General features: G+C 38.9%; 1 protein-coding gene across 1 annotated transcript in view; it reads right to left on the reverse strand.

Annotated features, from left to right (window-relative positions):
- The window catches only part of LOC104514065 (collagen alpha-1(XIX) chain-like), a gene marked incomplete at both ends in the record, with an annotated part of 36084 nt that extends 22431 nt beyond the window's left edge, over positions 1-13653 (reverse strand). Inside the window, 4 exons of the mRNA XM_010157611.1 lie at positions 1866-1919; positions 11174-11236; positions 11715-11840; positions 13573-13653. Of these exons, the coding sequence (XP_010155913.1) occupies positions 1866-1919; positions 11174-11236; positions 11715-11840; positions 13573-13653 (324 nt within the window). The remainder of the gene's footprint in view (positions 1-1865; positions 1920-11173; positions 11237-11714; positions 11841-13572) is intronic.
- Between the last annotated feature and the right edge of the window lie 1104 nt (positions 13654-14757).

The following is a 14757-nucleotide window of genomic DNA, read 5'->3' on the forward strand; positions in this document are numbered from 1 at the left end:
CATCGAAAAGGAGAGTTCAATAAATAAATAAATCCCTACTAATATTTTCTGTTGCATTGATGATTGTATGAAGCACAGAATAGGACATATTTCACCTCAGTTATGCCTTTTTCAAATTGACACTGTCACACCTTAACCGGAAGATGCCCAATGCTCCTGATCACTCTTGACATCTCCTCTGAACCTTTTCCAGTACTATTAGACCCACTTTGAGGTGTGGGGACCAGAACTGTATACACAATTCAAGATGCAGCACAAGATGGTTCATTAATAATAGTGACATTATGATGCTTTTGCTTGTTCTCCATTCTCTTCCTTATCATTCCTAAATTCCATTTGTTTATTTGACTAGTACATAACAGTGAGTGTATGTTTTCATTGATCTGCAATCCCAAGATCTCTTACCCGAGCAGTAATAGAGTCCAGAAATACATGAGTATTGAGTCCATGAAATACACATTTGCTTTGTTTTCTCCTTCATCTGCATCACTTCAGTATTATCTGAGTTTTCCATGCCACTTCATGATTCTGTCCCTCAACACTGCAGAGTCCTTTGAATACCTCTGCAGCCTGCTCTCCATTTCTACCCCATATAGCTTAGCATCAGCAGCAAATACTGTTACTTTAACTCATCTACCTGCCAGTTTTAATAAATCACAATTTGCAACAGAAACAGTAAGCAAAAAAATAAAAAAGATAGTTTCATATTTCTATATACTGTTAATTACAAATTTTAAACCAGCAGTCCAAGTGAAACTCTACTTCTTCTAGTACTTCGAAAACTGTATAATTACAAAATAAACCAAACCCTCTGCCATTACTAAAATGTTGCATACATGTGAAAGCAGCATGTCAACCAACAAAGCGCAATATTGAGATTCTGAGGCTCTCAGAGCAGCAGCTGCCTTTAAAAAGGGTACTTGTTTATGGTACTGAAAGAACAGAAACTTGAAGGACATGATGAAAAAGAACCTGAATTGACAGAACTGCAGGTTGAGGACTGAAATAGTGAGGCTAAAGATACCACTGAAATAAAAATTAAAAAAAAAAACCAAACCACAAACCAAACCCAAAGCAAAACAAACCAAAAAATCCCAAACCAAACCAATTCAAAAACCCCAAACAAACAAACAAAACACCCCAAACCAGCGAAGTGCACTAACACAGGTACCTGGGGAGTTTCATTCCTTTATAAATTAACCAGCTTCCACACATATGCAGGAAACCCACTACTTCTTTCAACTGTTACTATGGAACACGAAAAAAAAAATCACAAGAGACCAAATGATTACAAACCACAGCAACATGTTGTTCCCTCAACATCAAGAGGGCTGTCTTCTATGCTGAAGATGCTGGATTGTAGACTGGTGGATGTTCTCTAACACAAGTAGATAGCTCTGAGCAGAATAAACCTGTACAACTGCCTTAATTCGCACACTTACCTTCTGAAACAAGTGAAACTTATCCTTTTGAATACACAGGTAGGCTCACATGCTTTCTTAGCCACGGCTATTCCCAAGTCTTTGCTTAAAGGTCAGTGGTGTTAATCTCAAAGCTTTACTAAGTGGCCTGTTGAGGTCTAGGCTTGCAGACCACAAACTGCACAGTGGAACAAGTGGCTTCCTTTGGCTCTGTATAGCCTCCCCTTTCTAGGAAAAAAACCCAACACAAGTGCACTTGCAGGGAATACTATTGGTCTGAGTGGGGTTTTTTTCAGCGCGCTACAAGAACATGGTAGGTAGGAGTTGTTGATTTTCAAACAGAAGTGTTCTATCCTCCCGCTTCTGTACGTCGTTACAGATAAGCCACTGACATAACTAAAACTTCCCGTGAGTCAAATTACCTGTCAGTACACATGAACATACCTTTTCGCCAGGAAAACCAGCTACACCATCCTGTCCTTTTGCACCCATTTCACCCTACAAAACAAATTGTTCTGTTAGAAGTTCTAAAGACTTCTGAGGGTAACAACTACTCAGGTCATATCTGATTCAACAGAAAAGCATCTTCGACACTGTTTTTGTCATGATTAACAATGTAACCGCTGTGGAGGAGCATGCCTTACAGGTAACACAAGAATCAGACAAAATAAACACATTTCAAAACACCCATAATGTCAATTAAGACCCGCAACTGACAAAAACACTTGCACATTTCCATAAAAAGCAGGTCTGCTGATTTTAAAGGAACTCACTGACGGCAGAACGAAGCCAAGTGAGTCCATTTTCACTGCGCTGAGCCTGTTCCAGGTTCACAAAGCTCAACATGCAATACAGGTTTCTTCAGCCTAAAAGTCATGTGCCCACAATATTAAAAGACACTATTTGAAATCAGTTCTTCTCTCCCTCCCTGTCACCTGCTCAGAGACACAGAACACTAAACCGTAAGCAATCTGTTAGAAAATTTTAGTCTCAAGAGACAACTGACTGACTGATCAGGAGAGTTATGGGAGATCCCAGCAGCTGCAAATTAGACGATGAGCCTTAAAAATGATTGAAGAAAACATCAAACACGGAAATTTTGCTTAATAATGTCAAATATAAGGGTTATGAAGTTTAAAATAATACATTGGGTGGATGCTAGAGGAATACAATGAAAGCACTGAAACCATAACCTTTATTTAAAAAAAAACCCAACACATTAGGTTTGTCTACTTGGACCAAGAAGAGACCATTCTCTAGCAAACTGAAAATGCTGCAGCCTTTTTTGGAGTAATCCAATTCTTCATGAAGAAAATGTCACTGGTTTGAAAAGTATTAACTACTAAATTGGTTTTTGAGAGAAAGGGTTGCATGAAGAAGCAGAAGAGCCACATTTACACAAATAAATGGTTTCTAAAATAGGTTGTAAACCTAGGTATGGAGCCCAAATGTAAAACTGTAAACCTTAAAGCCACTGCTGATGAATTAGTGTCCAAGACCTCTACATTCACAAAGTCCATAATTTTTTAGATAGCGGGATCCTGGAAACTCATAATTCTGATATTCAGCATATGCAGAATTGTCAGTACTGGACGAAGTTCACCGGTTTAGTTAATGAACCCACTCTGCAGTAACAAAAATACCAGATTCTCATCATCTCCCCAAACGAGATACGCACACAGTGCTGTAGTGACTTCTTTTTCTTCTGTTACATATAGGACAGGAGACAGTGAACAGGGTAGCAGAAAGACTCTGTCTAGGCCACAAAATATACATGTTCTGTGTCCTCCACAGCCTATGAGTGCTCCCAGCCTGCAGCCCTGCTTGTCTGGACCCTCAATGCCTGCCAGCACACTGGTGGCCACGGGTTGTTCCAAAAGTTCACAAGAGGAACATTAGGAATTGAACAAGTTAACCACATCCCAGATGCATGGTCTCCTTCCCAAGAGCAAGGAGACCAGGTTCCTATGTGGATGATCATCCCTGCATTTTATGTGAGAGCATTCCTGTGTAAAGTGCAAAACCATTTCTCAAATTACAACCTAAGTCTCTGTGTCAGGTTTAAAGCAATTTTAATTAGTGTAGCTATGGTACAATAGCATCAGTTAGGTATCCCAGAACTCAGTATCAGAATACAAAAACTGCTGTAAAGTTTTAAAAAACAACAAACCACAAAACACAAAAACCCCACCAAAACCAAAAATCTGAAAGAGCTTCATAGACAGAATGCTGTAGCACCTTTATCTTTTCAGTGTAAACGTAATACTTTTGTTCTTAAATGAAGTTATTAACCTTTCTGAAGTTAAACATGGAGCAGTTAAGTTTGGCAAGAAGTAGTACATAACAACAGCATTTGCTATATCCCAGAACAGCCATTATAAAACATTTAATCCCTGATAAAGGAAGGATTTACAGTATATTCTTTTCTTCAGCATTCCCTCTAGGCTGGCACACAGCAGCTGCTGGCTCAGCACACTGTATTCCGAGGTGCTTAACTCTCCTTATGCTCTACGCAGGGATCTGATCTATGGACGAGATCCAGGGCACTGGAGAGGAGTCTCCATTAAGCCCTGAGAATTCAACATTTTTGTCTACAGGCTCCAGAAAAAAAGAAGGAAAAAACCCACCACACCAAAGAAAAAACCGAAAACGGAAGTGCTACAGCTCAAATTTCCGTGTTATCTTCTTCTAAAAGCAGAATGATGTGTCCTAATGACTATCACCATAATTTTGACGTAAGCTGTCATACCCTAATACTTTTGTTGTTGCTTCTCATCTACCATAAAACTCATCTACCTTCCTTGCCTCCCATTTTAATTTCTTAACAACTATTCAAAGAAACCAACATAAAATAACTGCATGTGCAAAGCCTGGATCAAAACTCCTTTGTTTGTAACACGTGAGCTAAGCAAATCAATGAAATCGAGCAACTCCTGGGTACAGTACCCTTCAGCCGTAAGTTTAAACCACTGCCCAGAAGCAGCAACGTTCTGGAGGAGACTATGACCCATCTCCTACGTCCTTTTAATTCAAATACTGGAACGGTCCTGTGAGCTCTATCTCAAAATTAGACCAAAATCTTGTGTGCCCGAACATCACGAACCCACTGGCACTATGACAGATAAAGAAGCAGGACTGGCCCCTGGTTACCTTCTCTTATCGTCCACAGAATGACACTCTTATCTACGCACGCTCTGTTCCCTTATGCCACTTGCCAGTACTTTAATAGACCAGAACCACTTTATTACATTCAGCAGTGTATTTTTATATACTGTCTGGTCTAAAATTACACAGCCTGCTACATGCCAGGAAGCCTTTAGCATAAATGACATACTAGTCAGTTAACGAAGGTATGTTTACAGTTCTGTTCCACTCTCCACAGGCAGACTCCCCACCTTCAATACAAGGCTACTGCAAATCAGATCATGAAGATATGCTTCTTTCTTGTGTGATTTTATCTAATATCCTGTGATTTTAATAACCACAGTCTGAAAGACTCAATATTTTAATGCTTTTATTCAGTGACTTTAAAGATCAGATACTGTATGTTGTACAACCTACAACAGCATTCACACAGGCAGCACAACAGAATAAAAAGCAAAAATCAATGGGCAAACACATTTTTAAAAGGGGTTTTGTTCATTTTTTTGCATAATGGTGTTTTCCTTTCCTTCTGCAGAACTCAAAGTCCTTTACCAAAGTGAACATGCATCCTCTTCTCTTTCCTACATAGTAAATGCCACAAGCATACAATGAGATGAAAAAACAGAGTTGCTGACCATCAGGGCCGACATCTACCCCATCTCTTATGCCTTAACAAGAGCATTCTAACTTCTGACACATACTGCAATTGAGATTTTCAAGTTTATGTAACCAAATCCGTAAGAACGAGAATAACAAAATCACATTTGCTAGACCTGCCAATGCCAACAGAAATATATGCTGCCAGAAGAACAATTTCATAAGCTAGTGAACAGTGGCAGTTCACACTGGCATTTATAGATTATGAGGTACACTCGGTGTAACAACATTTGAAGGTAAGTACCATGAGTTTTAAGTCTCCTGTTAGGATTTTCTACTAAGGGTACCCATGAAAATATTTTTCAACTGAGCACGAGATATTTACTGAATAAAATATTGAAGCCATAGCACATTTTTCAGAAGGTGATCTTTTGCAAATAGGATGGCTACTATATTTTTGACAATGTTTAGTTTGGTACACTCATAAACAGACAGGGTGGAAATTCAGCAGGCTGGGGAAAAAAAAAGAAAAAAGAAAAAAAGAAAAAAGCTTCTATCAATTTCCCATAAAGCCAAGTCAAACAAAATTCTTCAAAAGAAATTGCAAACAGCAAAGATGATTCTCTCGAATGATACCAATCAGCCTACTATCTGAAGTGGAAACAATTTTGCACATCTGAGACCACCTGCAGTGTTACACTTGTGATCACTTCTTTAGACTAATGATTCAGAGAGTTTCAAAAGCACTTGACCTTTACCTCTTTGCACTATTCAGCTTTTACTCAACGCACCTGCTGTAGAACTAGAAATGATATGCTAGTAGCAAACAAAATACAGCACCTTGATTCCTCTAACACACAGTACTACTGAAGAGTGATGTACAGCAAAGACAGACTAAAACCAAATGTGGTGATAGAATGACAAAGCAGTAATTATTTAGGTGAACAAATTACAGCCCTTTCTCACAGGAAACCAAACATTTTCTTTTAAAGAAATGTTTTTATTTAAATGCATTATTTTGACTCTTAAATTGCAAATTTATTTAAAGTCCATTTATATTGTGATATGGAGTACGATTAATTTGACACATTAATATTTAATCTAGAAAACAAACTCTACAAGGAATTTTGAGAGGCAGGCAATACTCTTAGCAGAGGTCTGTACTAACCAGGTACAGATGATGATTTCAATACTAAGATCACAGAATCACTAAGGTTGGAAAAGACCTTTAAGATCATCTAGTCCAACCATCAACCCAACACTACCGTACCCACTAGACCATGTCCTCAACACCAAGATAATAGCAAGAGCACTTAATAAATAGAATTTATGACATTAACATGCCCTAGAGCAGATACTGCTGGAATATTATGTTGCAACATTGCTCTTGTCTACACTGGGGACATATTAGTTCAGCTAAAATAAGTAACCTACGTCAGTTTTCACAACATTTCTTAACCAAAATCAGATTTGGTTTTGTAAGATTTGATTAAGTAAATTAGTGTTCCTCTCTGCATAATTATGTATGATGTTATTAGAATCAGAAAAGCCCAGGTAAGAAAAATGTGTATAATCATCAAGAAAGAAACACCAGCACACTCTGAATTGGGTTGCTCCCAGCAGACAAGGTACTGTCAGGGTTTCCAAACTGATACAGTGGAAGGTGAAAGAATTAATGTAGAGAACGTACCCTTTATACTACATCTGTCATATGCACAATTAACGTCAGAGGCAGTCCTCTGAAGAAATTATGTACGCTAGATTTTAAAACTTCAACGTACACACCGGTGAACAGTTCTCGTGATGATAAAAGTACTTAGACATGAAAAAAAAAACCAACAAAGCAGCCTTGCCCTGAGCTGGGTGTTGGTGGTTTAACCCCTGCCCCGGGGCCTGTGACTGCTGCCTCCCTGGCTTCAGCTTCAGCTCTGGGGTGGCACTGTTGGGGAGGGTAACAACCCCCCAACCCCCTGAGCACCCCAGGGTGCTGAGGATTCACTGCCACTCTCTCCATTGCCTCTTGAAGAGGACTTAAAAATGCCATCCTTAGGAGTGAGATGAATACTGGACCAGTGAGTATGATAATATAGGAGAGGTATATATTTAAGACTCTTTTTTAAAGAAAACAAATAAAACTGCATTACTAATTATGTTTTTCCTTATTAATTTGATAATTTGGACTGTTTGATGGTTAAAACATTAAGTAAGACTACCAACAAACTCTTAGGTCCACAGATGTGGAGTGTTCCCTTTTGCCCATTATAAGATTTTATTCTACCAAGTAGACTGGCAATTCCCAATTTTGTCATCACTGACAGCCAGCCGTATTTTGCCCAGGTTTTTTTTTTTTTTCATGAATTCCAGCTTCTAGGTCCCTATCAATAACCTCTGCAACAAAAATCAGACCACAAAGGAACCACTCTCAAGGCTGTGTAATATGATATATATGCCTTAGGTGGAATCAGGTGGACCTGGGTTATAAGAGGAATGTCAAAGAAGGAGAAAGAAAGCCTGGTAAGGGCAATAGGCAGATCAGTCAAACATTTCATTTGTTCTCCATGAGCTCTTTTCTTCTCATCATTCTATGGCAAATATTTTCCTTTTGTGACACTATATTGCATAAACGTATCTATACCAAGCCTAAAATAGCATTTTAAGCATCTTTTTCCCTTAAGTAAAATTTAAATTGATGAAGCTCCTTTGAACAGCTATAAATTTCTCCATGGTGTGCATCAATAGGCACTTTAATGTTTGAAAGCACTCTGCCTCTGGCTTTTTGTCCCTGCTGTACTTACAGCAGTAACCAACGACCTATTAACACAGCTTGGAATGATTTAATATTATATCAAAATATTTAATTCTCTTTGGATTTCAATTTAAAAATCTTTCATGGGCACTACGTTTGCTTAAGAGAAATAAAAACATAACTTTCAATTACTTTTTTTAGCCTCTTGGATAGAGAAAATTAGTTTGTATATAGTATATATGGAATCATTCCTATTACTGAAACCCATATTCTGTCTTTCTGAAGAATTTCTACATATCGAGGACAAAACTGGACCTTCACATTGTGATCAAAAGACATTTGCCAACACCGAACACATTTGTGAGAGTCTCAGTAGCTATATACCATGCTGAAGTACTAGAAATTGCTTCCAAAACAGAAAACACCGTAAATTTCTCACTCAGCTCAGCAAACGAGGTCTACAGGACAGATATCAAAATGTGTTAAATCACAGGAGACTTCCACCTGACTCGCAACCACTTGCAACTTGTGAAATACAGTGTGCTAAGATTTAAGCTTCCATGAGTTTAAGACCGTATATGATTCAGGGATAACCTGTATTGTACACCTGAGTGCTGCTGCCTCTCAGTTTTCATCCAAGGGGAAGAAGCTACCAGGCAGTCCAGAAAGTCTGTTTCAAGGGTGGAGATCAGTAAGCAGCAAAGTTGGTCCTGGTGACTTTTTAGTCTTAATTATTCTGACTTTCAGGAACAGGAGGTTGTCGCTTACTGCAGACAGCTGCAGAAGCTGACCTCCCAGCAAAAAAATAGCTGCAGTGCAAACATCCCTGGATGAGAGCTTGCCCAGGAAACACAAAGGACAAGGAGGCAATTTTTGCTAGACAGTGAGGGGTGTATGGGACCAAACTGAACAGTCTGATCATTCAAGAAGGAAGAGTCTTGAAACTGAGGAGCTTCTTCACCCCCCAAAGCACCAGAGATACTATTTCTATTGTAGAGTGAGTGAGGAACTGTCCTTACAAAGCCGTAATGCACGGCCAGGCATACGAATAGGAAGGTCATTCACAGAACTGGAATAATTTTGATCAGTGATGCTCCTGTGCATTTAGATGGACAGCTTGCCAGTGATGCATCAATATTTGCATCAATGCCTTTTCCAGTGAAAATACGACAACTTTGGTCATTTGGGTCCACAGTACTTTTGCTGAGACCTGATGAGGGGTACTAAGATAAACCAAGAGTATAGGACTGCCAAGTGTACTGCCAGCTGTACATGAATGAAGTGGAAACAGCCTAATAATTAAATTTTAAATGCCTAAAAACGGCTTATCAGGTGTCATCCTTTGTACGGGTGATAGCTTAGATATGCCTGAATAGGCAAAACAGAGTCTGATCTTAGGGATCAACTATGTTAGATGGAAGAAAAGGGCAATTCTGGGGGGCTTGAATATAGCCTAACACAAATTTGTATATGTAGAGACTTTCTTGCCAGTCCCACAGAAACAAAAAAACCCATGCAAACTCAGTCATACAATTAATTACTCTGGATGGGAAATTGGAATGAGACAACATAAATAAAAGGATAAGGAATGTTGTGCTGAACAAGAGATAATATCAACAGATACAGAAATTTCCTAGGAAAGAAGCTAAAAAGTTAACATTAACCTGTTTTTACTTGGATGTTCCATGGCAAGAATGTTTAAACAACTGAATTTGGACTTAGAAGTAGTAGTAGGCCACTATCAAAAAAGAAATTATTGGTATAAATCATGAAAGATGTTTTTTTTTTCATGAATCTCAAGCTTAACAATTTTCAGTCTTACATCTAAACCAAAATACGGCCTCATGCAATTTACTATCAGTGGTGCAAAGAAGTTGAAAGTGTTCATTGACTGCTGGGTGGGTTTGAACCTATGCAATGAGGGTTTTTTTGTAAAATGAACATGAGAACAGAACAGGAGGTGACCAGAGGCACCCACATGCTTAACTTAGAAGTACTGTGGTTAGCATGGTAAATATTACTAATTGGATATGAGATGGAATGGTAAAATAATTAGACTTCTGAAGTCTCTTTTGTAGGAGTAATAGTCTATATGGATCATAGCAGGAGCAGAAGAGCAGTTTCCCAAATAAATCCCAAGAAACTCCCTATGCTGGTAACATAGGCTAATCCTAACATAGACAACTGTTCTAGATACTCAGACCCAGAATCAGCAAAACCTCATAACTAAATTAGAAAACTGCCAGCAAACCCTCTAGTTTCAGCTGGGCTATAGAAACTAATGTGCTTGAACATTTTTGTGCACCTAGGAAAAAGGTTCAGCTAGTATGAAAAGTGACATAGATACTGAAGGGGAGGAGTTGGGGTGGGGGGAATACACTGTCAAGGAATTTATTTAATTAAAACTGACTGTATGGATAAAGCCTCGCAGAACCGGTCCCTTTTCAGCCAGGTACCGTAGGCCTAGGAACAGCGCTGGCTGTCTTCACAAGCTATTTCAGATCATGTATTAAACAGTGTGCTAGGAGGGAGGATGCTGGGTTAGGACACCTCCATTCCAACCTCTGGATTAGGACGTTCCAGGCATCCTCCCCTCACACTGCATTCCCTGAATTTGGAATTCCTAGCCACTGTCTTTCTGGCTGATTTGCAACAGTTTATTCAAGCTGCCCCTTCTATTAGCAAAACCAAAATGCATTCTCAGACATATCCTGATCCAATATCCTCCTACCAAATTTAGGGAATGGAGTGTGAAGGGAATACATCTGATAGGCTGACCTTCATTCTTAGGAAAGCCCTAAGCTAAATCACACAGAATGTCATGGCAAGCTCTACAGAACAAAAATTCAGAATAGGCCGAAGGAAAAGGGAAGAACTGCAAGGCTGAATCCACAGCACAGGGCTTTGTCCATCAGCAGTGACGTACAGACAATATGGGAAGTCCTTGTCACAGGGGACATACACATCTTCTCTTTTTTTTGGTAAAGGGAACAGTCAATAGGACATGCTAACAGGGTTGGGTAGGCACGTGCTTCCCAGGTAGGTAAACTGTGTTCCTTGGAGTTGATGGGGGGACCCCAAAGTGAGACAGCTGTAGGCTGCCTGGCAGGAAGCCCACATGCAGAACCAGAGACTGGCTGATAAAGGTTTTAAACCTGTGTACGGGGAGATTCCTTTAAGGAACAACAGAATCCATGAAGTTGCTATTTAAGAACAGTAAGCCAAATACAAAGATTTGAAAGAGAGAATTCAGTTGATATTTTACCTTTTCACCTTTATATCCTTTCTGGCCTGGCAAACCAGCTACTCCTGGCAATCCTGCTTCTCCCTGATTTTAAAAGAAATGAAAAATCAACAAAGAAGCAGATCCAAACTATGTATTTGGTTTGATTTCCTTGTCGTTACAACAAAAAAAAATGACTCAGAATAAATCTAGTGCAACACCCAGGAAAAGGATTAAAAAAAAGCATTATGTAGAAAATTATTTATTCTCAAATAAAAACATTTACACTAAATATAATGCCTAAACCTAATTATTATTTTTACTATGGATAATTTTGCATGTATTCAAACAACTAAGCCTTACAGATCTCTGCAACTTATTAACTTTATATTAAGTAAATCTAAAATGCACTGTTTCTTAACAGAGAAATACAATGTGAGTACATTACAGCACTACATCCAGTAAGAGATTTTTCATAACTGCAAAAAAACCAACCAACCAAGCAAAAAAATCAACCTTTTTTTCAATAGCTAGGGGGACTAAACAGCATGATGGACTAAAAAGTAATAGGAAAACCTCATACTTTATTTGGAAAGCAGTGGCATCTCTCTCTAGATTCTTGCTGCATTCCTGGAAGTGTGTATAACTTCCTAGCATCCAGAGTCACTGATGATGAAGTTGTAGCAGGTAACCTCTCCTCACGTGGGCACTAGAATTAAAAAAAGAAGACTTTCTGATTATTGGTCCACTTCGGTTAACACGTAAGTACCATCCAAACACTGTTTATAAGTTACTTTCTGTTTTAATACTCCTGTACACACCATATTACAAAGAAGACACAATAATTGCCAAAAAAAGGAAAAATCTGTGGTAAAATGAAATGCAGACATTGTGACCCTTCTAAAATCAACGCCAGTTAAAAGTGATCTGTCCCACTTCTTCCTTCAAAAAAAAAAAAAAAAAATTCTTCTGTAAAAGAAATTCCCACGGGATTTACAGGTAGCAATTTGTATCCAAGGATAAATTCTTGTCCTTAAATTATGGAAAATGTAACCTTTATAATTGATAAGGAAATAATGAAAAAATAAGTCAGTAAATGTAACGCTGGTTTCAAGAGGAAAGTCGTTAACAAGTACTCCATCACTTTTTACATCTTCAACATAAGATACACAAATGAAACTAATGGTGCTTTTCGCTATATAGGTGAATGAATGTTTACAATACTATTAATAAAGTCTATCCTTGATCTTTTTATGTTCGTGTATCGTTTGCATTTGTTTTGGTATTACTTTTCTGCCACTGTGTCATAACTGCTAAATAAACTGTATTTCCATGCACAAAGTGGAACCTACAGAAAAAAATCCATTCATCTCACTTATCCATGAGCTTATACATTCAAGAGAAAACCTGAACTATTATCAGGAATATATTTTGAAGTGTATTTGAACAATAAATTCTTACTTAAAACTGAAATTCTCTTTGATAAATTAGATCCGGCCTCTTCCATACTTCTGAGCACCTATCAGTTGTCAGTTCCCACAAAGTCTTCTGCTTCTCTGTTCTTGGGCAGCTTTATCCCTCCATTCCAGGTACCCTCTTCTCCCACCTTTTTGTAGATGGAATCACTTAGTCCTTCTGTACACTATGGGCTTTTTTGTTGACTGCTATCTGGGGGGTGATGGTACTGCCCACTATCTCAGAGAAACCTGCTCTTAATTCAAAACTAGCAGACTGATATTTTAACATATAATCTTTCTGATTTTTTCTATTCCTCCAAATGGGCTTGATTCAGCAAAACAACCACATGCCCAACCAACCTCAAGCATTTCTATAGTTCTAGCGTCTTCCAGTTTATACTGACTCTGTCTATCAAATCAAAAGGGAAAAGTGAACCCTCTAAATCAATGTTTTCCCCTGTGTTGAACACATATACATCTCTGCATGTGCAGAACAAAGTATTTGCCAATTACGAAACACCCATTGCTTCATGTTAGCGTACTGACTGCAGGTAAACACCCTCAAATGCCTTCCCGTAATTCCCTTCCAGTGTCATGCGGAATCTTTCATGAGCTTTGTTTATCACCTGTCATGCTTCACGAGCTGCAACTGTTATTAAAACAGCCTCTGTTATTTGAAGCCATCCTCAGGTCATTGCAGTGATTTGTTTCCTACTCTCTGAAACTTTGTCAATTAATAACTGGACATTAATCAATGTTAAGAAAAGCATTTCAAAAGCACTAGCAGCACCTAGTGCCTTCTTCTGAAGTTCCAGTGTGCCATTTATTTAGGCAGCCGGAAAAAAAATGTATTATAACTCCAGATACCATTTTTAGGAGGTAATTAATCTAACACTTCTACAGAAATTTCTTTACAGCTCATTAGTAGGAAACAATGAAGCAATTTCTTTTGTATTAACATTTGCATTTTAACAAATAGCTTACCAGGTCTGCGGATATTTCACAACATGTATCTTCTGTTGCAAGTTTTGGATTACAATAAACTGTTAGGCGGTGAAGTTCAATCTATTAAGAAATACAAAAGAAATAAGTATGACACGTAAAAAAAAGCGTGGTTATGGCATGCATTCTCCTGTCTTGGCACAATAAATGTTCTGCCTGAGACAATGCATATTTCTGAAATGTTAGAAAAAGAGACAAATCCAAAACAATTACACATTCAGCCTGGAGAAGAGAAGGCTCCAAGACCTTATTGCAGCCTTCCAGTACCTGAAGGGGCTACAAGGAAGCTGTGAGGGGACTTTACAAGGGCCTGTAGTGACAGGACAAGGGGTAAGGGGGTTAAATTGAAAGCGGGGAGGTTTAGAGTAGATATCAGGAAGAAGTTCTTCATGGAGAGGGTGGTGAAGCACCAGAACAGGTTGCCCAGAGAAGCTGTGGATGCCCCATCCCTGGAAGTGTTCAAGGCCAGGCTGGATGAGGCTTTGAGCAACCTGGTCTAGTGGAAGGTGTCCCTGCCCATGGCAGGGGGGTTGGAACTAGATGGTCTTTAAGGTCCCTTCCAACCCAAACCATTCTGTGATTCTATGATGATTCTATGACCTCTTCACTTAAGGAGCAAACTAGTCTCTTACTTTGACATAAATCACATTTTAGATTCGATTTGTCTTGATATACGTGGCATTCCTCTGCACTTCTCTTGCTATGCCACACAGGCATTTTAGCCCTCCAGGCTTCCTCTGCAAACCTTCTTTTCAGGAGTGTAACCTTCTCCTGCAGTGAACTAGAGTATAGGTTTGATAAGCTCTCTCACATCCATCTCCTATCACTCTGGACAGACCTTTGCCTGGACCTTGACACTGAATCACTTGGGAGAGCAAAAATCACAAATTCTATGTATAAAGCTTCTGTTTCAGAGACTTTGGGTGGATTGGTGAGATGAACAGCATCCAATTTTAACTAGCTAATGCCTTTGTATGCCTCTTTCTGCATCTGTTTTGTATCCTCTTGCTGTCTCCCTTGCACTCGATATTGAGAAGAGTGACTTGGTACAGGATCTGCTCTGCTGCCTTTACCAGCTTTATGCCTATAATGTTTCCCTGCAAATGTGGAAATCCTGATTGACAACTTCCACTCATAATTATCCAAGGACAAGTACAGGCTGGGTGG

The sequence above is a fragment of the Eurypyga helias genome, unplaced genomic scaffold (assembly GCF_000690775.1).
Source record: "Eurypyga helias isolate BGI_N326 unplaced genomic scaffold, ASM69077v1 scaffold19898, whole genome shotgun sequence".
In the NCBI taxonomy this organism is placed as follows: Eukaryota; Metazoa; Chordata; class Aves; order Eurypygiformes; family Eurypygidae; genus Eurypyga; species Eurypyga helias.